Here is a 27772-nt window from a genome sequence, read left to right on the forward strand (position 1 = left end):
AAACAAACCAGTGAAATAACAGTAGCAATTTGTGAAAAATCCTACAATAATAATTCTTGAAAAAAAAAAGATGTTCTTATCAGATACTTTTATTCTATATTTTGTTGCTTTTTTTGTGTTTTTTGGGGTTTTGTTTTCAAGTAGAGTTTTTATTTCGTCCTTGGTCGGTTCAGTAACACACTCCACCATTTTGTTGTTGTTGTTCTTTAAGGTTTTTTGGCGATTGGCAAACCAAATTAAAGGTGCATTACTGCCACCAACTGGGCTGGAGTGTGGAACAAGAGATAATGGGGGGGAGAACATTTTCTTTTCTCATCTCATTATCTCTAGCCGCTTTATCCTTCTACAGGGTCGCAGGCAAGCTGGAGCCTATCCCAGCTGACTACGGGCGAAAGGCGGGGTACACCCTGGACAAGTCGCCAGGTCATCACAGGGCTGACACAGACACAGACAACCATTCACACCTACGGTCAATTTAGAGTCACCAGTTAACCTAACCTGCATGTCTTTGGACTGTGGGGGAAAACGGAGCACCCGGAGGAAACCCACGCGGACACGGGGAGAACATACAAACTCCACACACAAAGGCCCTCGCCGGCCACGGGGCTCGAACCCGGACCTCCTTGCTGTGAGGCGACAGCGCTAACCACTACACCACCGTGCCGCCCCATTTTCTTTTCTTTTTCTTTTAAATACTTGATAACAAAGCTGCCATTTTGTTTTTCTCTACTCACGGTATATGAGCTGATATCCTAGTAGTAGTGTAGCCAATCAGAGCATGTGATTGTTCATATCTAGTGAATGTGGATAGAATAATCTGTAATGTCTTGTTTCTCAGAAGCCAGACGGCATGAGAGAGAGCACAAGAACAGGCAAAGGGAGAAGTTTGTGGGTCCCTCAAACCCAGCCTGTGTATTCTCTGGCTGTAACCTGACCACCACAGGCTGTGAGTGTGCATCCAAGAGCTGCCTCCCACATTTCACCTATGCCAACCGCAGCCAGTGCCAACTAGCCGCAGGTAATTCATTCTAAAATCTATTATTAACCCAGCGATAAGCTACATGGAATCACTTTTCTGACTTTATTGATCTAAAACTCAAGTTAGCAGAGTGTGAGGTAATACAGTATATCATACATTACAGGATACATTTATTATGTATAAGATTATATTTATCATGTATACAAACCACCTTCTTCATATTCATTTTCATATTGGAGACACATTATAAATATGAATCCAGGACTACCTTACCCAATTTAGATTTTAATTACAACTCTGAATATGACGCACACCGAATGCAATTCATGAAACAGTGGTGCTTGAAAGTTTGTGAACCCTTTAAAACTTTCTATATTTCTGCATAAATATGACCTACAACATCATCAGATTTTCACACAAGTCCTAAAAGTAGATAAAGAGAACCCAGTTAAACAAATGAGACAAAAATATTGTACTTGGTCATTTATTTATTGAGGAAAATGATCCAATATTACATATCTGTGAGTGGTAGAAGTATGTGAACCTTTGCTTTCAGTATCTGGTGTGACCCCCTTGTGTAGCAATAACTGCAACTAAACATTTCCGGTAACTGTTGATCAGTCCTGCACACCAGCTTGGAGGAATTTTAGCCCATTCCTCTGTACAGAACAGCTTCAACTCTGGGATGTTGATGGGTTTCCTCACATGAACTGCTCGCTTCAGGTCCTTCCACAACATTTCGATTGGATTAAGGTCAGGACTTTGACTTGGCCATTCCAAAACATTAACTTTATTCTTCTTTAACCATTCTTTGGTAGAATGACTTGTGTGCTTAGGGTCATTGTCTTGCTGCATGACCCACCTTCTCTTGAGATTCAGTTCATGGACAGATGTCCTGACATTTTCCTTTAGAATTCACTGGTATAATTCAGAATTCATTGTTCCATCAATGATGGCAAGCCATCCTGGCCCAGATGCAGCAAAACAGGCCCAAATCATGATACTACGACCACCATGTTTCACAGATGGGATAAGGTCCTTATGCTGGAATGCAGTGTTTTCCTTTCTCCAAACATAACGCTTCTCATTTAAACCAAAAATTTCTATTTTGGTCTCAGCCGTCCACAAAACATTTTTCAAGTAGCCTTCTGGCTTGTCCATGTGATCTTTAGCAAACTGCAGACGAGCAGCAACGCTCTTTTTGGAGAACAGTGGCTTTCTCCTTGCAAACTTGCCATGCACACTATTGTTGTTCAGTGTTCTCCTGATGGTGGACTCATGAACTTTAACTTTAGCCAATGTGAGAGAGGCCTTCAGTTGCTTAGAAGTTACCCTGGGGTCCTTTGTGACCTCACCGACTATTACACGCCTTGCTCTTAGAGTGATCTTTGTTGGTCGACCACTCCTGGGGAGGGTAACGGTGATCTTGAATTTCCTCCATTTGTACACAATCTGTCTGACTGTGGATTGGTGGAGTCCAAACTCTTTAGAGATGGTTTTGTAACCTTTTCCAGCCTGATGAGCATCAACAATGCTTTTTCTGAGGTCCTCAGAAATCTCTTTTGTTCATGCCATGATACACTTCCACAAATGTGTTGTGAAGATCAGATTTTGATAGATCCCTATAAAACAGGGTGCCCACTCACACCTGATTGTCATCCCATTGATTGAAAACACCTGACTCTAATTTCACCTTCAAATTAACTGCTAATCCTAGAGGTTCACATACTTTTGCCACTCACAGATATGTAATATTGGATCATTTTCCTCAATAAATAAATCTCATCTCATCTCATTATCTCTAGCCGCTTTATCCTGTTCTACAGGGTCGCAGGCAAGCTGGAGCCTATCCCAGCTGACTACGGGCGAAAGGCGGGGTACACCCTGGTCAAGTCGCCAGGTCATCACAGGGCTGACACATAGACACAGACAACCATTCACACTCACATTCACACCTACGGTCAATTTAGAGTCACCAGTTAACCTAACCTGCATGTCTTTGGACTGTGGGGGAAACCGGAGCACCCGGAGGAAACCCACGCGGACACGGGGAGAACATGCAAACTCCACACAGAAAGGCCCTCGCCGGCCCCGGGGCTCGAACCCGGACCTTCTTGCTGTGAGGCGACAGCGCTAACCACTACACCACCGTGCCGCCCTCAATAAATAAATGACCAAGTATAATATTTTTGTCTCATTTGTTTAACTGGGTTCTCTTTATCTACTTTTAGGACTTGTGTGAAAATCTGATATTATTTTAAGTCATATTTATGCAGAAATATAGAAAATTCTAAAGGGTTCACAAACTTTCAAGCACCACTGTAGGTCATAAGTACTACCGTATTGACAGTAACCATTAGTCATTAGTTATAATATCAAAGCATTTTTATAGCATTTCAGAACTTTACGTAAACGTATGTTTTTTTTCCCCCCCTAAATCTTCTTGACATTTGATTGTGTACTCTGGTGCAGACCGACGTGCAACACAAAGCCAAAGTAAATCTCCATCTCACAGCATCACTGTGCCAGAGTTCAGTCATGCTTTACGAGGCAATGCAACCAATGAAACAGAAAACCTAAAAAGAGAAAGAACTCTCAATCTGTGCAGGGCCTGTTCACATACTGTTGTAGTAAGAGGTGTGTGTGTGTATTGGCAGGATTCTGGCCATGTGGTCAGGAAGCAGTGAGTGACTGAAAGTAGGGGATGATGAGGTGATGAAGGCTGAAGCTATGGGTTTATACATAGTCAAATCCCTTTCTTCTGTAGCATTTCTGAAAGGAAACTGCTTGAAAAGTGGAAACAGTTCTATGACATACTGTAGCTTGGCTAAGCCACACAACCTTTATTATGAATAGCTAATTATACTGTATACTCTTATTGTAAATTAATGTATGTATATAATGTGGATTATGGACAGACTTCAGATTTATTGACATTGCTGATGTCCGGCTTTACTGCAATGATAGCATAAAGAAATGTTTGTCTGATTTATATACCTCTGTATTATCATTTGTCTCAATAGCTAGTCTGTGTTTTATGCTCCTAGCAATCAGTTTAGCTTTTCTCCCTCTAGTTGTTGACCTTAACCTGTGATGTAGAGAGAAACTGGCAGCATGCCACAATGATATATGCAGCTTATGAAGCATTGAGTGGTAGATTGAATATGAGAACTGAAAGGTTCTTCATTTGTGTATTTTGAGCTACAAAAAATACTTTGTTTAATAAGCTAGAATTAATTTTGTTTGAAGGAGCTGTAAAAATTATATACTGCCCTGCCAGAAAAGTCATGCACTCTAATAATTGGTTGGACCACTGTTCGCTTTGATTACAGCATGCATTCGCCATGGCACTGTTTCGATAAACTTATGCAATGTCATAACATTTATTTCAGTCCGGAGTTATATTAATTTTTCACCGAGACCTTGTGTTGATGACGGAAGAGTCGATCCACTCTGTAAAGTTTTCTCCAGAACATCCCAAAGATTCTCAATGGGGTGAAGGTCGGGACTCTGTGGTGGCCAATTCATGTGTGAAAATGATTCGTCATGCTTCCTGAACCACTCTTTTACAATCTGAGCCCTAATTTTATGCCCAATCCATAAGGGAAGAAAAAATCCATTGATGTGATAACCTGGTCATTCAGTATATTCAAGTCATCAGCTGACTTCATTTTATTGCCCCATAACGTTGCTGAGCTTCGACCTGACCACCTGAAGCAACCCCAGATCATAACACTGCCTCCAGGGCATTTTTCATATCCACTTCAGATTATTTGCTGTTAGCAAGCTTTATGGCATAATGGTATGATAAAGCAACACGATGGCTGATTTTCTTTCTAGCCCAGATTGTAGATTCATGCGGCCAGAATGACAAGTCCCTGAGATTTGGGCTGATTTTTTTTTTTCAGCCCACTTTGCTAATACATTCATAACATGTCAGCAGCAGTGACTGAGAAGGCATGTCAGAGATTCTCTTAGAGTGGAGATCGCAATCTTAGCAGCTTTCCCATTGATGAAAATGTAACGGCTAACTCACTTTAGCCTGGGTTCCTTGTATCACTGTGAGCCAATGGTATCAGTTCTTGAGTGTCACCCAACATTCTCCCAATGTTTACGACACTTATTCTTGAGCAGATTTTTTAGCCTTGACCTTGTGGTGGTAGAGATTCCTGATGTGTTTAGTGAGTTTGGTTGTTCTTAACTATTTTTATGTTTATTAGGCTACAATAGGTGGTAGGCTACACAAGTGTAGAGCTGCTGCAAATGGATTCCATTTGTCGCAACACCTCTGTCACTTGCCTCACAAAACATTAATTATTTCTTTTTAGAACTTAGCAAGTGGCATCATAATTTGCTAGTCTATGGATAAGATGTTAAAGACCGTCACAGAGGTAGTCTAAGTGTTATGAAATTGTTTGTTTCACAAAATAGGCGTTTGTTCAGCCTCTGTTCTCCCTACTAAGACCCGACAGCTGTTATGCGTTTTCACCCGAAGATTGAAATCTCCCCTCGAGAATATCTCTGGACGTAAATGAAAATGAAAATAAATGAAATAGAAAATGAAAGATTTATAGTATTTACTCTGTCATCTTTTTTTCTGTTTTGTCTTTGGAGGAGAATAGTTTGCCCACATCGTTCTTATTAGTCCATTGATGAGACCTTGTAATATAACACATTGCTCAACGCATTGATGGTTTCGTTCTGAAGCGGTTGACAAATAATAGCTCTCCAATCTAATACAGATTTGGCTAAAAAAGGAGAGAGACGCATGAAAAAAATCTCAAGTTGAAACTGTCAGATATATGTTATATCCACAATTTTTTTTTGCATTTAATACAACAGAATCTTTGCTTCTGCTTTATGACTTAACCTCATTATCTCTAGCCGCTTTATCCTTCTACAGGGTCGCAGGCAAGCTGGAGCCTATCCCAGCTGACTACGGGCGAAAGGCGGGGTACACCCTGGACAAGTCGCCAGGTCATCACAGGGCTGACACATAGACAACCATTCACACTCACATTCACACCTACGGTCAATTTAGAGTCACCAGTTAACCTAACCTGCATGTCTTTGGACTGTGGGGGAAACCGGAGCACCCGGAGGAAACCCACGCGGACACGGGGAGAACATGCAAACTCCACACAGAAAAGCCCTCGCCGGCCCCGGGGCTCGAACCCAGGACCTTCTTGCTGTGAGGCGACAGCGCTAACCACTACACCACCATGCCGCCTGACTTAACCTATTGTTTTAAATAATAAAGAAAATTAAAATGGCAAGGACAAAAATATCAGTACTCTTAACCTAATACTTTGTAGCATAGCCTTTGTTGATAATAACTGCACTCAAGCACATTCTGTCACTCTGAGATTTTTACACTTCACGACATCTTGAACAGACTGTTGTCCAGTTCTCTCAGGCTTGCTGGATGGTTTTTCCCAACTGCGAAATTCAGCTCTTTCCACAGATGTTCAATGGGATTAAGATCCAGACTCATTGCAGGGCACATCAGAATGCTTTCTTCTAATTCATTCTCAGGTGCTTTTTGACATATGATTTGGATATTGGACCAATGGCTTGAAAATACTCGGCTGTATGTTTCTGTCCAGAATTCCTTGATAGTCTTCTGACTTCATCATACATTGCACAGGTTCAAGGTACCCAGTGCCAGAGGCAGCAAAGCAACTCCAGAACACCAGTGAGCCTCTTCTCTGTTTCACATAGTTCTTCATCTCATCTCATCTCATTATCTGTAGCTGCTTTATCCTGTTCTACAGGGTCGCAGGCAAGCTGGAGCCTATTCCAGCTGACTACGGGCGAAAGGCGGGGTACACCCTGGACAAGTCGCCAGGTCATCACAGGGCTGACACATAGACACAGACAACCATTCACACTCACATTCACACCTACGCTCAATTTAGAGTCACCAGTTAACCTAACCTGCATGTCTTTGGACTGTGGGGGAAACCGGAGCACCCGGAGGAAACCCACGCGGACACGGGGAGAACATGCAAACTCCACACAGAAAGGCCCTCGCCGGCCACGGGGCTCGAACCCGGACCTTCTTGCTGTGAGGCGACAGCGCTAACCACTACACCACCGTGCCGCCCACATGGTTCTTTTCTGAGAAAATTATTTTTCTTTCTGTAAACAGAGTTAATGTGAATTACCAAAAAGCTCTCAATGTCTCATCTGTTGAAAGGACATACTCCCAAAATGACTAACTTTTCAACATGCATTTAGGCAAACACCAGTCATACTTTTGTGTGTCTCTCTGTTAAAAGTGGGGTACTCCTGGTCTTTAACCACAGAGCCCATTGTCTTGAATCAAAACCGTTGCACCTTGAGCTTATAGGTCAGCTTGGCATTGTGTTGAAGTTTTCCTGGGCTCTTTCCCCACCATCTGAACAATCCTTCTCTTCAATCTTGGATCATTTTTCCTCTTGCAGTCATGTCCAGGAATGTTGGCTACAGTCCTATGAGCTTTAAAATTCTTAATGCTGGCACAGGAATATCAATCCCTGTGGAGATGGTTCTGTAGCCTTTACGTTGACCTTGCTTGGCTATTGCCTTCTTTCTGCTCCCCTCAAATTCTCTCCCTTTCCTTCTCTTTTTCATGTGTAGCGTGGTAGACACAGTGACACAAAACAGCAGAAGGAATACTTATCTACATTCAAACTGCTTGTGTCTGCTTGAGGTTCCACTAAAATATAATTATTTCCTGTATTATTGACAAGGATGGTTCTAGGGGAGTCCAGGGAACCAGTGCCCCTGTGTAAACAGTCTTGTGGCCTCCTAAATACAGTATATAACTAGACAGCTGAATCCAGTGATTTGACAGTGACAGTAAATGTGAGTAGAATGTAATGGAATGAATTTCACTGGAGCGCAAACTGACTTTTCTCAGTGAATGGAGCCAATGGTACCTCATCATAACAAATATGGTGATTTCCTTACATTTTACCTTCAGAATGCACAATGTGCATTTACTGTTAACAAAGCAAAACATGCTTATGTTAAGATTTTTTTCCATCAGAACAGACTTGAACACTTCTGAAGAAAAGGGTTTTGAAATCCAACACTCTTTAGGGAAAAGAGTGATCAGTCTACTCACATACTGCATTATTCACTGCGCCAATCTGGGATTAGCTAATATTCAGTTTGATGTAAACAGACATGAGCTTCCACATGTGCACAGATAGTCACCATCCATCCATTATTTGTAACCACTTATCCTGTGCAGGGTCGCAGGGAAGCTGGAGCCTATCCCAGCTGACTATGGAGCAAGAGGCGGGGTACACCCTGGACAAGTCGCCAGGTCATCACAGAGCTGATACATAGAGACAAACAACCATTCACACTCACATTCACATCTACGGTCAATTTAGAGTCACCAATTAGCCTAACCTGCATGTCTTTGGACTGTAGGGGAAACCGGAACACCCGGAGGAAACCCATGCAGACATGGGGGGAACATGCAAACTCCACACAGAAAGGCCCCTGTTGGCCACTGGGCTCGACCCCAGGACCTTCTTGCTGTGAGGTGACAGTGCTAACCACTGCACCACCGTGCCGCCCCACAGATAGTCACATTATGTCAAATTGGGTTATTGCAGAAGATAGATCATTTAAAAAGTAAGCCAAGTAGTGATTAACCAGGCACAAATGCATTTTTAAAGCTGGTAAGTACTCTCCTAAAACATATAAAATCACTGACTACGTTTACATGCACATCCAAATCGAGCTGCTGTCGGTAATCGAGCTGAAGGTCCCAGCAGGGTGCCAGAGAAATCCAATCCTACATGCACACAATGAAATCGGGCTATTGTGTGAGGTGCATTGTGCACCCGAGCCACAGGTGGCGCAACACGCCCCATCGTGTTGGTACACTTCCGGTTGTCGTCATGAAGAAGAGCTATTCAAGAGTGTAAACAAAGTTATCAGTTCCGTGTTCTCCATTGCGCGTTTTTCTCCCGTCCATGAATTTTAATATATTCAACTCCTTAAGCTGAATGAGCATGAACTCTGTCTCCTCATTGCTCCAGAAGTGCACGTTTCTGCTTGCCTGTGGCAGTGGGGGCGTGGTCAAGCGCCGGTCTGTGACAGGAGGGCGGAGCCAGGGAAGGTGAGTGGCAGAATCACTTCACCTGACGGTAATTAACCTGTGTTTGTGTGTCTTCCCAGTAACTGCGCCCTATTTAAGGAGGCAGAGGGAGAGCAGAGGGGACAGCTCATCCTGGGACTAGAACACAGCGCGCGCGTGCGTGCGCGTGTGTTTTTCTCTCAAGAATAAAAGTAGGCTGTTAAACTGAAAAGTCTGACAATAAAAAGCTTATTAGTACCAGAAGCTTTGTCCTGCCGTCCTCTGTGCTCCACCCACACTTCAGAGAGCTCTACATCGCCATTTTCTCTTCTTCGTTTGTTCCTCCTGACCTCTTCTGCTGCTCGCTACTACTGTTGTCATGCCGACCGAGGCTGTTGTGTTTCCCGCTTGTGGTCTCGTCACTCGTCACTTCCGGAAGTAGCTCGACAACTAGCTCAATAGGGTATACATGCACAAAGTAGCTCGGCAGAAATCGCATAAACTAGGTCGTGTAGCTCGATTCCGACAAATCAAGTTCAGTTCAATTTCAGCCGAATTAAGGTGTATACATGGCATTTTGAACTTCGATTTCAGTCGAGCAACGGCAGAAATTCGATTCTCTCTATGTGCATGTAAACGTAGTGACTGAAATTTGAATACTGCCTTTTCAAAATGTATCATGGACTATATAGAAAACAAATTATATCTGAATATGTACAGTTGTTAGTTCTGTTTCACAGCCCAACCCTGGGAACATCTAGAACTACAGCACAGGTCACTTTGTAGGTGTCATGAGAACCAAGCATGAGAATAGGGAATGCAAGTGCAGTTAGAGGTGGTTTTAATGGGAGTTCAGTCAAGTAAGCAAATCCAGAACAGCAAGTAGAATCATGGTCAAAACAGGCAAAGGTAAACTGAAGCACAAGCAGGATATTGTAGACTAAATACAAAGTTGTAAGCAAAACAGGTCAAACACTTGGAAACTGGCAAGATAAGCAAACAGCTTGGTATGAACAGCAACAGCAACACTTCACAATGTGAGTGTGTGTGTGCAGAGTCCTTATGTAAAGTGGCTGTGATTGTGAATAGGTCCATCCATCCATTATCTGTAGCCACTTATCCTGTGCAGGGTTGCAGGCAAGCTGGAGCTTATCCCAACTGACTATGGGGCGAGAGGTGGGGTACACCCTGGACAAGTCGCCAGATCATCACAGGGCTGACACATAGAGACAAACAACCATTCACACTCTCATTCACACCTACAGTCGATTTAGAGCCACCAATTAGCCTAACCTGCATGTCTTTGGACTGTGGGGGAAACCAGAGCACCCGGAGGAAACCCACGCAGACACAGGGAGAACATGCAAACGCCACACAGAAAGGCCCTCGTCGGCCACTGGGCTCGAACCCAGAACCTTCTTGCTGTGAGGCAACAGTGCTAACCACTACGCCGCCTGATTGTGAATAGGTGTCCATGATTTAATACTCGTGGGCGGCACGGTGGTGTAGTGGTTAGCGCTGTTGCCTCACAGCAAGAAGGTCCGGGTTCGAGCCCCGTGGCCGGCGAGGGCCTTTCTGTGCGGAGTTTGCATGTTGTCCGCGTGGGTTTCCTCCGGGTGCTCCGGTTTCCCCCACAGTCCAAAGAAATGCAGGTTAGGTTAACTGGTGACTCTAAATTGACCGTAGGTGTGAGTGTGAATGGTTGTCTGGGGCTACGTTTACATTAGACCGTATCTGTCTCGTTTTCTTCGCGGATGCACTGTCCGTTTACATTAAACCACCTGGAAAAGCCGGGAAACGGGAATCCGCCAGCGTCCACGTATTCAATCTAGATCGTGTCTGGTCCGGTGCTGTGTAAACATTCAGAATACACGAATACGCTGTGCTGAGCTCTAGCTGGCGTCGTCATTGGACAACGTCACTGTGACATCCACCTTCCTGATTCGCTGGCATTGGTCATGTGACGCGACTGCTGAAAAACAGCGCGGACTTCCGCCTTGTATCACCTTTCATTAAAGAGTATAAAAGTATGAAAATACTGCAAATACTGATGCAAATACTGCCCATTGTGTAGTTACGATTGTCTTTAGGCTTGCCATCCTTCCACTTGCAAGTAATAAGTGATATGCGCTGGGATCTCACACACAGCGGCTCAGTCCCGAATCGTGGCTTGTGCACTTCACTCGCGCGCTGTGTGAGCTGCGCAGGGCCGGAGTGCGCACCCTCCAGAGGGCACTCGCTGTTCAGGGCGGAGTGATTTGGAGCGCAGGATGCCTGCGGAGCCGAGCGTATCCGTGTATTGGTGTTGCTGTGTGCACGGCTAACGGTTTTAGTGTAAACGCGAATCGTTTTAAGAACGTTAATCTGATGATCCGCTGATTCGATGTAATGTAAACGTAGCCTGTGTCTATGTGTCAGCCCTGTGATGACCTGGCGACTTGTCCAGGGTGTACCCCGCCTTTCGCCCATAGTCAGCTGGGATAGGCTCCAGCTTGCCTGCGACCCTGTAGAACAAGATAAAGCGGCTAGAGATAATGAGATGAGATGAGATTTAATACTCAGGTGATGGGGAGTGGTGAAATGCATTCCGGGAAATGTAGTGCAAGGTGTGTAATGAAGTGCATGAATCTGCAGGAGACAGAAAACGGGCAGTGGATGTGACAGTAGGCATACCTGACTGAAATTCATCTATTACTATTCCCCCCCCCCAACATCCCTAAATTAGCAGTTAATGGAAAGGGACCTCTACTGGACCACTGGTGAACAAACATTATTCTCAATACAGAAGTGACCCAAACCTGGTGCTGACAAGTTAGTTAAACATTGCAAGGTCACTGCTGGATTAAGAAAGAACACAACAACCAAAAAAAGGGAGGTGTGTCTGATAAAATGACAAGTAAGAATTCATGGTGCTTAAAATCTGGTCAGAGCTGGTTCTTTTCAAGTTATGCGCATAAGAGAAGTGGACTGGCATATGGTAATTGTCGATCTGCATTATGCCTATATTGGGTAAGGCTGTAACATGACTCAGATATACTAGCTGTATCTGTTCAGTGCTGCAAAGATCCATATCTGTATTCAGATTTAAACTAGAACTAGCTGAAGCCTAATCCATAGGGGGTCAGGTATCATGCTCAAGGACATTTCAGGAATGGCTAAAGTGTCTTAGGCCAAGTTTACATTAGACCGTATCTGTCTCGTTTTCTTCGCGGATGCACTGTCCGTTTACATTAAACCGCCTGGAAACGCCGGGAAACGGGAATCTGCCAGCGTCCACATATTCAATCCAGATCGTGTCAGCTCCGGTGCTGTGTAAACATTGAGAATATGCGGATACGCTGTGCTGAGCTCTAGCTGGCGTCGTCATTGGACAACGTCACTGTGACATCCACCTTCCTGATTCGCTGGCGTTGGTCATGTGACGCGACTGCTGAAAAACGGCGCGGACTTCCGCCTTGTATCACCTTTCACTAAAGAGTATAAAAGTATGAAAATACTGCAAATACTGATGCAAATACTGCCCATTGTGTAGTTATGATTGTCTTTAGGCTTGCCATCCTTCCACTTGCAAGTGGTAAGTGATATGCGCTGGGATCACACACACAGCGGCTCAGTCCCGAATCACTGCTTGTGCACTTCACTCGCGCGCTGTGTGAGCTGTGCAGGGCCGGAGTGCGCACCCTCCAGAGGGCACTCGCTGTTCAGGGCGGAGTGATTTGGAGCGCAGGATGCCTGCGGAGCCGAGCGTATCCGTGTATTGGTGTTGCTGTGTGCACGCAAATCATGTATTGGTGTTGCTGTGTGCACACTAATCATTTTAAAAACGTTAATCTGATGATCCGCTGATACGGTCTAAGGTAAACCCCACCTTAGAGCAAGGTACCTTACCCCCTACTGCTCCCCAGGCTGCTCTGGGTATGTTGTTCATTACTCTGAATAAGAGTGTTTGCTAAATGCTGTTAATGTAACATAATGTAATGTAATCCAGAAGGTTATTTTTTTAAATTAATGATGAACCCTTCCAAGATGTCCTCATGGTCTGTGAATTCTCTTTTGTTTGTTTGTTTTTAATTCCATTTGTGCAATGTGTTGTTTGTACCTGCGTGCAAACAACACATGAACACGTGAAATTACACACTAGTAAAACTAATACACACTAGTAGTCTACTTTAAACCACCACCCTGACCCTGACCAGGCAGTTACTAAAGATGACTGAATGAAGGCTGTAAATGTATAGCATGCGAATGAGCATCACCTTTCTAACCATGAGCTTCAACATATTTTGCGTCCTGTAGGATCCTGTCCTCCTCTAGTATCAACTGGATGTCCTCCTAATAGTGCACCTCCTGTTTATATCTGTATTTGCATCTGTTTCAAAGACATTATCTGTAATAATTTTTGCTTGTGTGATTTAGCAAATTCACAGGAATCAGATTTTTTCAGACCAACCGACAGTAAAAAGTATGAAAATTTTATAGCTGTGTTAAATGCTCTTTAGAAATGCAAGAAAGAAAGATGTTTTCTAAGTACGCTGTAGACTCCTTCATTCAAAGCTGATTTCGTTGCTAGCTGTTTAGGTGTCAGCACTGATTGAAGTCATTTTTGAAGAGACAAATACACAGCTCTTGGTCTTACCAAGAGTGATTTATGTTACAATGACTGGTCTCTCATTGTGTGTTTTGAGGGAATTAAAGTGGATTTTCTGGTAAGCATGTGAACGCTATTTGGTTCCAGATGAGTAAAGAAGTCAGTGATGGATGGAAACGTGTTTAGTAATCTTCCAATTACTCAGAGTGATGCTGAAGTTAAAGTTGCATGTGCTCCCTTTTTTTTTTTTAAACATGTAATGAATAACAGACATGTCTAAAAACTTACCAGTCCTGGGATACCATTGCATTTGGCATTGTGTCAAAGAACTGTTGGTTTTTAGGGGTAGCTGGTTTTGGTTCTGGCTCAGCTTTCTGGAACAAAACTTGGACTTTTGTATTTTTTCAGAGTTCCTTAAACCATCTTGAAATATTGGCATTCTTTTCCCAGGCCATTCATTCTTGTACAGACCCTTTTAGTAGGTGTAACGCTTTTAATCATTCATGTTAATGAACCGCGGCCATGATTGGCTGACAAACGCTTCTGTCTTCCAGTACGCCCTTGCAAATGGAAACAAACTCACCCATTGAGCTATGCTAGTTGGCACAGTCACAAGGCATCATTGTAAATAATCGCTTAATTAGCCTGGATGCCTGATGCTAATCAAATTAAGTTATTAGCATTTTCTTTGGGATTCGAGTTAGAGGGAGTTGTAGCCAAGGAAAACAATGCTACTACTGTGCCCCAAATCTAAGTAACAATTTTCAAAAAAAAATTATCAGATTTCACGTCATTGTATTTAACATCAGCTTCGGGGGGCGGGGGGGGGGGGGGGGGGGGGGGGGATCAGAAATGCCAAGTGACATCAAGCACTTTCATATCCCCTGATCAATCAGGTTTCCAGTTGGGGGCAAGTGAAAATAAACACTGGCAGTGAAAAATTAGTCTATTAGTGAGCTAATATAAGGAGGTTTATGATATGCCAATATCTACAATGTAACTAAAAATAACAACTTGTCTATTTTTGAGACATTCATTGGAACCAAATGTGACGGTCACACTGTAGTCAAGTCACACAAGCAACTCTTTTATATCTTTTGATATTCTGCCAAAAAAGCTATAGTGAAGGCAAACCTCCTCAGCTGCTGAGCTAGTCTTTATTTGATCTTTATTATTAATAATTAATGTAAATAATGGTAATAAATGAAAGGCCATACTGGTTTGAGCTGAGAGCAAGTCTTAGTGCAACTCAACTAGAAGAGTGGGGAAGAAAAACAGCCAACATTTTTCCAATCTACAACTGTCCGGTTTCTGTGATCCTCCGCCCACTGCCACCTCAGATTCCTGTTCTCACAGACCTGGAGCCCAATGTGGTCTTCTGCTGTTGAAGGCAATTTTCCTCTGGGTTTGGCATGTTGTGTATTCTGAAATGCTTTTCTGCTCAGCATGGTTGTAAAGAGTGGTTATTTGAACTGCCATAGCCTTCCTGTGAGTTCAAACTAGTCTGGCTGTTCTTCTCTGACCTTTCTCATGAGACTGCAGTAATCCAGCTTTAGTATCCAGTGAAACCTTTAGCTATAGTCTAAAGTCGAATTCCAAGACAGGCATTCACCTAGTCACTATACAGAAGTTACACGTAGAAAATGGCATGCACAGTAGTTAAAACCTCAGATCATTCTTGGACTTTAAGATCTCAATACTAGACTATAGAAGCATAATTCATTTTTATCATCTCCATGTCTATAAACTTTATTTCCAGTGAGTTGCCCTGGCCCACTCTGCAATTTTGGCATGTTCAACTCTTTTCTAGTAAAATAGTGTCTCTAGGATGTCATGCTGTGAAGTGAAACTGCCAGATGAATTACTTTAGCCTCAGCCCACCTGTAAATATCCTTTTCCCTTATTCCCTATCTCCCATTTACACTCTGCATTAGTTCTGCATGATTGGCGTCTCTGTGCTGTGGCTGTTGTGCTGTCCAGACTACTGCTGGCTGGCAAAAGCACAATGTGGCCTTCACGGAGTTTGTGTTGTCTGCCGAAGTGCAGGTCACAGAGTGTCTGTGGGTTTGTTTGTATGGTGTACTAACTGTTCCCCTCCTTTCACCATCATTCTCTAAGTTTTTCTCATGCCATAGAGCATGAAGTAGCTGAAAGCACCTCTTATTTTCACATTGTGACCTTTTTTCGATCTACTGACAGAAAGTGGGAGAGTGTGAAACAGAGACAGAGGGAAAGAGAACCTAACAATAACTGTTATTAGACTCATGACCACTTACATTCAGATCCCGCACAGTGAATTTTGTAGAGTGGTTTGTTGCCTAGTGAGTGTACTCAATACATCATATTGGTTTAACCCAGAGGTTCTCAAAGTGAGGTCCAGGGATCCCCAGGAGACTGAAGCAGAGCCAGGGAGTCCATGACAAGTCTGAGTCCATATATAATGTCAACTTGGACCTAATGTTGGTGCATAATGGAACGTTCAGGAACAGAATCCTCTATAGCGCTAATAAATAGCCAAAAATTATTACTGTAAGCATTATTTATTATTTCAAGAATATTCATGAAATAAATCGCTGAGGGAGTATGTGGAAATTATTCTACAGTTAATGGGTTCTTTGGCTCCAAAAGGTTTGAGAAACTCTGGTTTAAATTATATCTAATATCTAACAGAAATACCTATAGAACCTTCCAGATGTCAGCTTAAAGATAAATCTAAACATATGAGAAAATAACAGCTATGCTGTCAGCGTTGATTTATTCTAAATTATTCAAAAACATTAAAATTTAATATATTTTAAAATCTTATTAGAGAGGTTCTCGTAGTGTTTTGTTGCCCATAGTATGTGCTAGTTGAGGTTAAATGTTAAACTAAAGATCGTTAAACTTATGATACTGCTTACTAAATGTTCGCATCTTTTGTACTCAACTCTGAAATTAAGTAGTTTTATCTCAGACTTCAACAATAGCACAAAAGGCTTTTTTCTCTTGTCAGGAAAGGACTTTTGTTTAATTTGTTCAGCATCATAAAGGCTTGGGTCACCTTTGGTCACACTGCATATCTAACAAAGAGGGGAAGGGTGTACTATACTGTGCACCAAAACACAACACACACTCGCACATAGAAAAGCCAAATTACATTCAAACTTCTATTCCAGTCCAGTTTACTGACATTTTTATTCTCAAATATTGACCAAGCAGGAAAGTGGATACTCTGGTGTATTTATGGAGGAGGTGGAGTAGCCCATCCCATGTTCCTCTTCTTTGTAGATTCCACTAATATCCAAACCTCTATTGCTGCCTACAATATTTCATCATGCTTATTCATCTCAATAACATCTCTCAAGTAGCGTACCATCCGCCAAGCGTTCCTGTTTCACTATTTCACTCTACTGACATCACCTTCAGATCTAAAACAAAAACAGACTTGAGTATCTGATATCGGAGTGTCTGTTTTTTTGCGTATACAAACTATATAAAATGAAGCCCACGCAAGAGCAGCTGCACTGAGGCAGCTTTGTTCCTCACTGACTAGTATCCAAAGTCAGGCTCTGAACAGTGCTTGCATTGTGCACTTCTTTTTTTTCCATGAGTAAACCTCGGCTTGTCAACACAGCCTCCTCTGCCTGCAGGAGACGCGCGGGAAAAGAGAGCGTGGAGGAAAACTGCCGCCTTTGTGTCCGCTGCTAAAAAGAAAAGCACGTTTATAAATGTTTTTCTTTCATGAATGAGCGTTGGATGTGCCAGATGTGTATGCATTGTCTACAATGGGCTATTTTTCAGTAATGAACTAATTTCTATGTCCAACTTAGCCCATTCCATGTGGCGTTTCCTCTTTCGGTGCGCATGCGTGTGTGTGTGTTGCCTGGACCTACTGGTTGCTAAGCATTTCATAGTACCTTCTCATTCTACCAATAGCAAGCAAATTAGAGGCCATTTAGGTAGATTCAATTTATCAAGCATGTCAAAAGAGGTCTTTGTATCTTTTTTGGTTCCCACAAGAGAATAGCCACTATTGTGGTGCAAAGATTGCTTCCATAGTCAGTGACTAGCTAATTATCCCAGATCCTCCCACTGGATACACAGTGGTCCTGAAATACTTTTTGCTGTTAAATTCATCCTGCTTGCCTCCCCCACATATTGTGCCTTTAACCATATAATCACAAAAAAGCTACTAAACTGTACAAATGTCCTTGTCACTAGGGTAGTACCCTAACAGTGTACAAGTTTTTCTTTTTTTTTTTACCTTTAGTAAGTCTTTTTTTTTTTACCTAGAAAGTTCATGTAGTCTAACTTTTTTAAAACTTTACTCAAAAAGGTAATTACCAGTACAAGTATGTACGTGAAATAATTTAAAGGTATGCTATATCCGCATTTCCAAGTGAAACACGTATATTAAAGGTACAAAGGATGATTGATATGAGTAACGTCCTTAGTATTAATCAATCAGGGGCGTCACAGAACAGTGTCTTTACGTAGTTCTGATTATATTTCACCAGTTTAAATAGTGGCCATGAGAAGCACATATACATGTTCATTCACTTATGGCCCTTTTCCACTACCCTTTTTCAGCTCGCTTCAGCTCACTTCAGCCCGACACGGCTCGCTTTTCGACTATCTAAGAACAGCACGACTCAGCTCGCTTCAGCCCTGCTCAGCCCCCAAAACTCGCACGGTTTTGGAGCAGGGCTGAAGCAAGCCAAACCGAGCTGAGTGAGGCTAGGGGCGTGAGCAGACACTCCCCTGTGCACTGATTGGTGAGGAGGAGTGTCCTCACACGCCCACACACACCCCGCGAGCACGCTGGGATCTGTAAACACCGTAAACCCGGAAGAAGGAGAATTACGAGAATTATGAAGCCTTATGCGCCTCGCCTCATCTATACGCTCTTACCAGTATCTGTTGGCATTGTCGGCGACAACAAGCCACAGCACCAAGACCAGCAACACTAACGACTCCATGTCCTCCATGTTTATTGTTTACTCTCCGGGTTGTGAGGCTACCGCTTAAAAGGTCACTAATGTCACTGTTTGCGCCGCCTAACGACATCACGTGACGTCCACCCACTTTCGCTAACTCCACCCAATGTGTCCACCCACTTCCAGCCAGCGCGGTTCAGCGCGGTTGTAGTCGAAATGCAACTCCAACAGCCCCGCTCGGCTCGACTCAGCCCGACTCAGCACGGCACGGCTCAGCCCAACTCAGCCGCGTTGGTAGTGGAAAAGCGGCATTAGAGTACTAGACTTGTCCTTATAATGTTAGTGAATTGATTTTAATTGAAGTGCATTAGCTAGCTGAATTGAGTAGGATTGCAGTGAAGAAGAATTAAGTTTGTTTCACTTTTGGAAAAGTGCTTCTGCTCAGCTCTAAGGAAAGGACATTTTTTGTTTTACTGCATTGGAATCCCTCACTGATAGTGACTGATTGATTGTCAAGAACTACATAATGGATAAGAACCGTTACTTTCGCTCATATATTGTTGCTTATAGACATTTTTTTTTCTCACCTAGCTAGCATTTGCTGCAGGGCTGGTTGCCATTCTGTAGTAATGAACTCTTCATGCTGAGTTTTATATTTAAGAGGTTTTATCAGATTACATGTATTTAAGGATGATGGTACGGTAATTTGCCTCATGATATTTTGCACAAAGCAAATGAGGATGGTGTTGAACTGATACTGACACCAGTATCAGTACTGATGCATCCCTAATATTTGTGGGTGTATTAATGGATTCATTTGGACCACCATTACAGCCATCCCATTTCAATGACTATAATGTTTGGCTACAAATTTCTACACATAATTTGATGATAACTCAATTTACTCACACCTTGCAGTGACACATACTAAACGTCTTTGATCATCCTCCTTAACATTCTCGTGGCATTTTCCAGAGAGGATGTTATTCTCAATATATACTGTACTTGTAACCGTCTAACTTGAATGAAAGCCATTTGAAAGGTGGAGAAATCTCCCAAATTAGGCCTCTGACTGTTTGTTTGTTTATTTGACTGAAGTGTAGGACTTAGCCCAAAAGCTGTGAAATAGGGGCTTGCAGCCTACCTCAATGCATGAGGCGTTTTTCCTTTTCTCCATGTTGGTATGCATTGAGAAAGTTGATCAATGTGAGCTTTGTGCGTTGCTATTGCTGTTTCACAGTCCGCTAAAGAAAACAGTGCTGTACACACACCTCACAGTCCTTCACTATTTATTCAACGGCTGCTGCTGCCTCAATCTCAACTGTCAGATTTCCTACCCAAATATTACCTTTCTCAGATGAACAAAACACGCGTATACATCCCCCCCACACACACACACACCCATACATAAGAATTTGCTCTCCTGCCTGACTTTTATTCCCCATTCATGACAATTTTCCAACTTTTTTTTAAGCTACTTAAAATTATGTCACACTGAACAAGATAACAAGGAGTATTGATTAGTCTTTTGACCATCCATAAATTATATATACAGTACTGTGCAAAAGTCTTGTGCACATCTAAAGAAATGCTGTAGACCAAAAATGGCTTAAAAATAAAATTAAATATTTCAACATTAAAAAAAATACTATAAACAGCAGTAAGCCATAATAAATGAAGCAAAGTCAGTATTTGGTGTGAGACGACCCTTTGCTTTAAAAAAAAAATAGTAACTCATTGTACTCCGGTACAATGAGTGCAGTTTTATAAGGAAATGAGCTGTAGGTTTTACTGAGCATCTTGCAGAACCAGCCACAGTTCTTCTGGACACTTTGTCACACTTGCTTCTTAATTGTGCAGCAAAACCCAATAGCCTTCATTATGTTTTCTTGTTTAATCTGAAAAGTGGTCTCTTATGTAATATGCTGCTCAGATACTTTTTTTTTTTTTTTGTAACATTTAATTTTGTGCTGGAAAATGAACGTTTGGAAATCTAAAATGTTTTTGTACTGACTCGATAATGTAGAAGTCATAAATAAAATAGAAATCTATAACAAAGTTTATATGAAAAAATAGGGTGCCTGAGACTTTTGTACTGTACATACCGTCTAATAAAAGGTAAAACACATTCAATGCTGTTGTACTTTCGTGAGTGAGTGTTTGTGAGTACCACGTTTTTTTTTTTTAAGTGGGCATTTTGCAGTAATGATCCAGTTTCCAGTTCCCACCTGTCTTGGTCCTTGTAGTTATCCTCCCTTTGTATATAGATGATAAACCAGTGTTGCCAGCAGGAAATCTTATAATCCTATATGCAGCCCTCACCACAGCAGAGATTGTGAGCAAACATGACTCGGAGACATTGAGTCTATCATGACTTTGCTAACTTGCTCTATTATTATTTCTAATCTGGTGATGAGGATGGTGTGTGTGTGTGTGTGTGTGTGTGTGTGTGTGTGTGTGTGTGTGTAGAGGGAGATATACAGAGGGTATCTTTTTACAGTTCCGTAAATGTCAGAGTGTAGTCAACATCCTCAGTGGGAGTCGAGTTGCAAGTTTGGAAATGGGGTAACAGGGTCAGAGCCTAGGAACGACATCAGCAAAGCCAGTTTCTGGAAGATACCACAGCACAAGCTGCATTAAAAGTGCATTAGTCAATATTCATCAAGATTGGTGCTCTAGCTCACTGAATCGATGAAGTACAACATTGGAACAATTTTTTTTTTTAAACTGCTTGAACTCATCCTCTCTTTCTGCCCATGTACAGAAAGCCACAGCCTCAGAATTTGCATAGGCCAGCAAATTCAGTCAGAGTTAGCATTACCAAGGACTGCCATAACTTCACTATCAAATGATGATATAGATGATAAAAGTAGCTACCGCTTTATTATACTGCATTAGATTAGAAATAAATACCTAGCTAGCATTATACAAGTCAGCTTTATTGTCAGTTTCTTCATATGCACAGGTCATACAAGGAAATTGAAATTACGTTTCTCTCTATCCCATGTAAAGACATAGACAAACATAGGACTGACATTAACAAGACAAACGTTAAAGCGCAAGACAGGACCAATATACTAACATTTCTTAACTGGAGACCGAATATTTGAAATTGCCAAAATCTCAATGACATTTGTCATACTCTTTCTTTGCTACAATAACAATTTCGCAAGTTGCTAACAGAAAATAGCATGGCTGTAAGCTAGTTTACAGCAGAGTGGCTTCGCTTGCTTTTAGAAACCTAGCTAGAAGATAAGCATCAGCACAGAGCTACAGTAATATCTTTCCTCAGCAGCTGTCCATTTACTGCACTTGGAAATTTATGAAAAATCATTGCATTTTACTTTGTCAGCACAGCATATTGTCAATTCATGTTGCCAAAGTTCTCTTAGTACAGCTGTGTATTTTATCCCCCCCCCAGAGCTGGCTACTCTCATGTCTCCCGATTGTAGCATTTATCCTGATGTGTGGTTTTGCTTACTAGGCCAGTCAACTTATTGGTAGCCCATTTATAAAACTATAAACGTGAAATCTGGCCTTTACTGATATCCAAGCATGGTCTTCACTGTTCTGTTTTGCTTTGTAATAAAGTCCTGTGAGATTTTTAGTTCCCTACCACTGCTGGTGTTGGTTGGTTAGAATTGTTAGCATTGCTAGGTGCACAGGAGTTAGCTACCATTTGACATACTGGCTATTAAAAAAATGAACTTTTTCCCTTCAAACAGTCCAGTCAAGCTGTACATTTTCTTCATTGATTGAGAATTCGGGCATAAAGATTTTGGAGAATATCATTGGCTTGTTTTTCCTCACACTCATGAGGCAATTACATGTTTGTGGTTTTGTGATATTTCTGTTCCTGTGCTATACCACAAGTTATTGTCAGGTAAACCACGTTCACATCCGTCAGCAGTCGTCTGATTTGGTTTTGATCTCCTCTGATTTGCATAAACAGTGCTCCTGAAGATAACAACTAGTGTTGCTGCCATGCTAGTTTTCATTCGTTGGTAGCCATGCTAGCATTGTTTGTTTACATGAGTGTGACGTTCTGTAGCTATTACCAACTCTTGTCAAAGTGAATACAAATATCCTTGCTTGTTTGAAGACTGCTAGGATGAGATGGCCCACATACACTGGCAGTATGAATTGAATACAGCATTCTGATGCTAGCATGAGTCATGTCTCATGTATGTGTGAATTAACTCCTTTGGGAGCCCTGGGAAATGCAACTGCAACATTCCCAGGGGGAAGAAGTCTCACTACTGTGATGTTCTGACTCAGCAGGGCATCTGCCTCGTCACATCGTTATGATGAATTATTTTCTCCCGTAGACAAGCTCTTCACCCAGCAGTGCTGCACAGCTGGTGGTTTAAAACAACATGGAGAAACTGTCCAGCTTTTTCCTCCATTGAAACGTTAAATGATATGCACCTGGAGAAATTAATCCAAAAATAACCGGAGATCCTTTACAAAAATAAATACTCCAAATCAAGCAATACCCACATTACTTCATTATGTATCTCCAAATCTGCTGAGGCATGACCTGAAAAAACCAGACAGCATTTCAGTCTGTGCCTCTCACATGCAGTATATACAAAATACTCGATTTCATTTGTACTCCACATATAACTAAGCACTACTATGAAAATAACCCCAAATAAACTCTGTTTAAGAGCTGTGTAACCCAAGCTCTGTGAGGAAGCTTCTGTTCTACCACAATATCACTGAGCGACTGCCTCAATAGCAACACACGGAGAAATAATCCACCGATTTTCTTTTTCCTGAGTGGCATCCAAAGTACACCCCAGAATACCCAATAGGGTATCAGCATGGCTGCACTGGCTTTGTGGACGGGCAAATCTGAACTATAAAAATAACAATGGGATCAAAATAGACTTAAAATAGGCTGTTTCAGCAAGCTGTTGAGCTGTTAATAAAAGGCATGAAGGAGCTGAATGAATAAATGGCTGAAGAAATATTCAGTATATGTGAACAAATGGGTTTATGTTCTTACCAGCCAGTGTGGTTGTTTATGGAAACAGTACACTGCTTCCTGGAAGAACAGGAAGTACAGTGATCTCAAGTATGTGTCTTGGTGTTTTCGTGCTCAGGTGGCGAGGATCACATAAAGCTGTCAGTGAGAGGCATCTGATGATATACACACTGCTGCAAACATGAAAGTCTTTCTGGAAACCATTCCAAAAGGTTCAGTCATGCTTCAAATAAAGAGGCTTTGATCATCTATCATAGCAAATAAAAGTACTTGGAGTGTATAGTCACAATAATAATAATAATAATAATAATAATAATAATAATAGGAATAAAATTGTGAGATCAGGTTGGTAGACTCTTATCCCCAAAAAGACTGAGACTTAAAGCATCTTTTGTTGCAATACAGCAAAGTATTAGTTAAGTAGTATGCACACTTGTATTAGTTTATTGTGAGATTTTTTTTTTCTCTCTCCCCCCCGCCTTATTGTATTTCAATTTGTTTTTCATTTGAATTTTATTGGTTGCTTGCTGTATCACATTAAAGGTGGTGGTGGTAGTTGGGGGGGTGGGGATGTTTAATTTTCTTTACATCACAAAAACCTTAAATTTTAACAGGAGTGTGTAGATTTTTTTTTTTTATATTCACTGTGTAGAAAGTGTGTAAAAACAGAATAAAATTACAATAATTAAAATGGTATAAAATAATGTAAATGTTAAAGGCCATTAAAAGTAGCATAATAATAATAATAATAATAATAATAATAATAATAATAAATACTCATTCTGTCTCCTATGTGTTTCAGTGGAGCTGAAATGTGCAGGGATCACATGCCCGACTCTGGCCGTGCCCGAGTGCCCTCTTGACTCTGTACTGACCCGCAGCTACACGCCCCCTGGAGGCTGTTGTCCCACATTGTCTCCACAGTGCACCTGTGCTCAATGCCCACTTCAGCCAGAATGTCCCAGTGGCCACAAAGTTGTAATCATCATTGAGGCCACTGGAGCACCAGGCAACTGCTGTCACTCGTACAAATGTGAAAAAGGTAAAAGCACCAGAAAAAAGGCAAATGCAGTGTGTATTTGGTGAGAAATTCAAGGCAACTACTAAACTGTTTGGTGCAACAATGGTAATATGACTGAAACATAAATTCCACAGCACTTACTGTAGATCAATATCAGATGTTCATCATTGAAACTTGTACGAAATATGACATCACAGGACTGAATGAATGGAATATAAACGGGGCATGTTTCAACTTCATATTATGATTTCTCAAGCAGCTAAAACTGATTTGTACCCATTTTAAATAATGTATTATTGAGGGGAAAAAAACAACTTGATAAAGCTGATTTCTGGAGCTGGATTTACTGTTGATCATTTCCACATTATTTGTACACTGGGGTTTTATATGGATTAATAATAAAGTAATAACAAAGGTTATTACTTTGTTTATGAACAATAAGTGAATGCTATGAAAAGAGCTTTTGACATCTAGCAGTGCATGCATCTGACTATTTAAAGTCATTATCTTCATTTCTAGGTGTGTTTGTAAATCAGGCCACACAGCGGAGGTTCTGGAGTCTATTCTTGAATCATGGGTTACCCCAGTCACATACAGTGGTGCTTGAAAGTTTGTGAACCCTTTACAATTTTCTATATTTCTGCATAAATTTCTGCAGAAATAAATTTATGCAGAAATTTATATGACCTAAAACATCATCAGATTTTCACACAAGTCCTAAAAGTAGATAAAGAGAACCCAGTTAAACAAATGAGACAAAAATATTATACTTGCTCATTTATTTATTGAGGAAAACGATCCAATATTACATATGTGAGTGGCAAAAGTATGTGAACCTCTAGGATTAGCAGTTAATCTGAAGGTGAAATTAGAGTCAGGTGTTTTCAATCAATGGGATGACAATCAGGTGTGAGTGGGCACCCTGTTTTATTTAAAGGTCTTTCCACAACATTTCGATTGCATTAAGGTCAGGACTTTGACTTGGCCATTCCAAAACATTAACTTTATTTTTCTTTAACCATTCTTTGGTAGAACGACTTGTGTGCTTAGGGTCATTGTCTTGCTGCATGACCCACCTTCTCTTGAGATTCAGTTCAGGGACAGATGTCCTAACATTTTTCCTTTAGAATTCGCTGGTATAATTCAAAATTCATTGTTCCATCAATGATGGCAAGCTGTCCTGGCCCAGATGCAGCAAAACAGGCCCCAAACCATGATACTACCACCACCATGTTTCACAGATGGGATAAGGTTCTTATGCTGGAATGCAGTGTTTTTCCTTTCTCCAAACATAACACTTCTCATTTAAACCAAAAGGTTCTATTTTGGTCTCATCCATCCACAAAACATTTTTCCAATAGCCTTCTGGCTTGTCCACGTGATCTTTAGCAAACTGCAGATGAGCATCAGTGTTCTTTTTGGAGAGCAGTGGCTTTCTCCTTGCAACCCTGCCATGCACACCATTGTTGTTCAATGTTCTCCTGATGGTGAACTCATGAACATGAACATTAGCCAATGTGAGAGAGGCCTTCGGTTGCTTAGAAGTTACCCTGGGGTCCTTTGTGACCTCGCCGACTATTACACACCTTGCTCTTGGTGTGATCTTTGTTGGTCAACCACTCCTGCGGAGGGTAACAATGGTCTTGATTTTCCTCCATTTGTAAACAATCTGTCTGACTGTGGATTGGTGGAGTCCAAACTCTTTAGAGATGGTTTTGTAACCTTTTCCAGCCTGATGGGCATCAACGACGCTTTTTCTGAGGTCCTCAGAAATCTTCTTTGTTCGTGCCATGATGCACTTCCACAAACATGTGTTGTGAAGATAAGACTTTTATAGATACCATCTCATCTCATTATCTCTAGCCGCTTTATCCTGTTCTACAGGGTCGCAGGCAAGCTGGAGCCTATCCCAGCTGACTACGGGCGAAAGGCGGGGTACACCCTGGACAAGTCGCCAGGTCATCACAGGGCTGACACATAGACACAGACAACCATTCACACTCACATTCACACCTACGGTCAATTTACGGTAGAGTCGCCAATTAACCTAACCTGCATGTCTTTGGACTGTGGGGGAAACCGGAGCACGCGGAGGAAACCCACACGGACACGGGGAGAACATGCAAACTCCACACAGAAAGGCCCTCGCCGGCCACGGGGCTCGAACCTGGACCTTCTTGCTGTGAGGCGACAGCGCTAACCACTACACCACCGTCCCGCCCTTTTATAGATCCCTGTTCTTTAAATAAAACAGGGTGCCCACTCTCACCTGATTTCAATCAATGGGATGACAAACACCTGACTCTAATTTCACCTTCAAATGAACTGCTAATCCTAGAGGTTCACATACTTTTGCCACTCACAGATATGTAATATTGGATCATTTTCCTCAATAAATAAATGACCAAGTATAATATTTTTGTCTCATTTGTTTAACTGGGTTCTCTTTATCTACTTTTAGGACTTGTGTGAAAATCTGATGTTGTTTTAGGTCATATTTATGCAGAAATATAGGAAATTCTAAACGGTTCACAAACTTTCAAGCACCACTGTATATCCATTTCTGATATGCTATTGATTTTGAGAGATACAGATTTGATATTGACAAGTTGTGCAAAGTTTTACAGGCTATGATGATGACGTACACATACAATTTAGATGTTCACATGCATGATCAGTGTCATATCAGTGTTTCATACATTCATAACAGAAAATACATTAATGAATCAAAATTGTATTACATAATGTGAAGCCTGCAGTGAGTGCTGTGAGGAACAGAAAGTAATTTGTAGGACAAGGGAGAGTATGACAGACAGGTGTATGGGTTGGAGGATGACACACAATGAACCTCACTTATCAAAGTTGTGTATAAATATTTTCATAGACCAAACTGAACAAAACATTCCAGCCAGATTTAGAAAACTGTCAGGAATGCTGAATTTGTATATGTTAATAAATCACCAGGAAATAACCATGCACATCTCCATAAAAGGTAAAGCTCACAGAAAGCTGAAAATAACAAAAGCTGATTAAAGCTAGACGTCCTTTTGATTTCATAAAATCGGTGAAATTTAGTTCCCTCTGAAATTTGGTCATTGTGATATATGTTTATTTCTGTAATATCTAAAAAACCCCGAACAAACAAACAAAAAAAAACACAGGCCATTCTGTGGCTGGGAAGTTATTTAATTTGAGGGG

The 27772-nt window shown here is 41.6% G+C and overlaps 1 protein-coding gene across 3 annotated transcripts in view; it reads left to right on the top strand.

The window, feature by feature from the left end:
- Nucleotides 1-27772, top strand: part of LOC132894298 (cysteine-rich motor neuron 1 protein-like) — a 96226-nt gene that overhangs the window by 14314 nt on the left and 54140 nt on the right. The window contains exons 3-4 of one of the 3 annotated variants that reach the window (XM_060933942.1): nt 839-1018; nt 24356-24595. In XM_060933942.1, the coding sequence (XP_060789925.1) occupies nt 839-1018; nt 24356-24595 (420 nt within the window). The remainder of the gene's footprint in view (nt 1-838; nt 1019-24355; nt 24596-27772) is intronic. The other 2 variants (XM_060933943.1, XM_060933944.1) reach the window with 2 other exon arrangements.

The sequence above is a fragment of the Neoarius graeffei genome, chromosome 11 (assembly GCF_027579695.1).
Source record: "Neoarius graeffei isolate fNeoGra1 chromosome 11, fNeoGra1.pri, whole genome shotgun sequence".
NCBI lineage: Eukaryota > Metazoa > Chordata > Actinopteri > Siluriformes > Ariidae > Neoarius > Neoarius graeffei.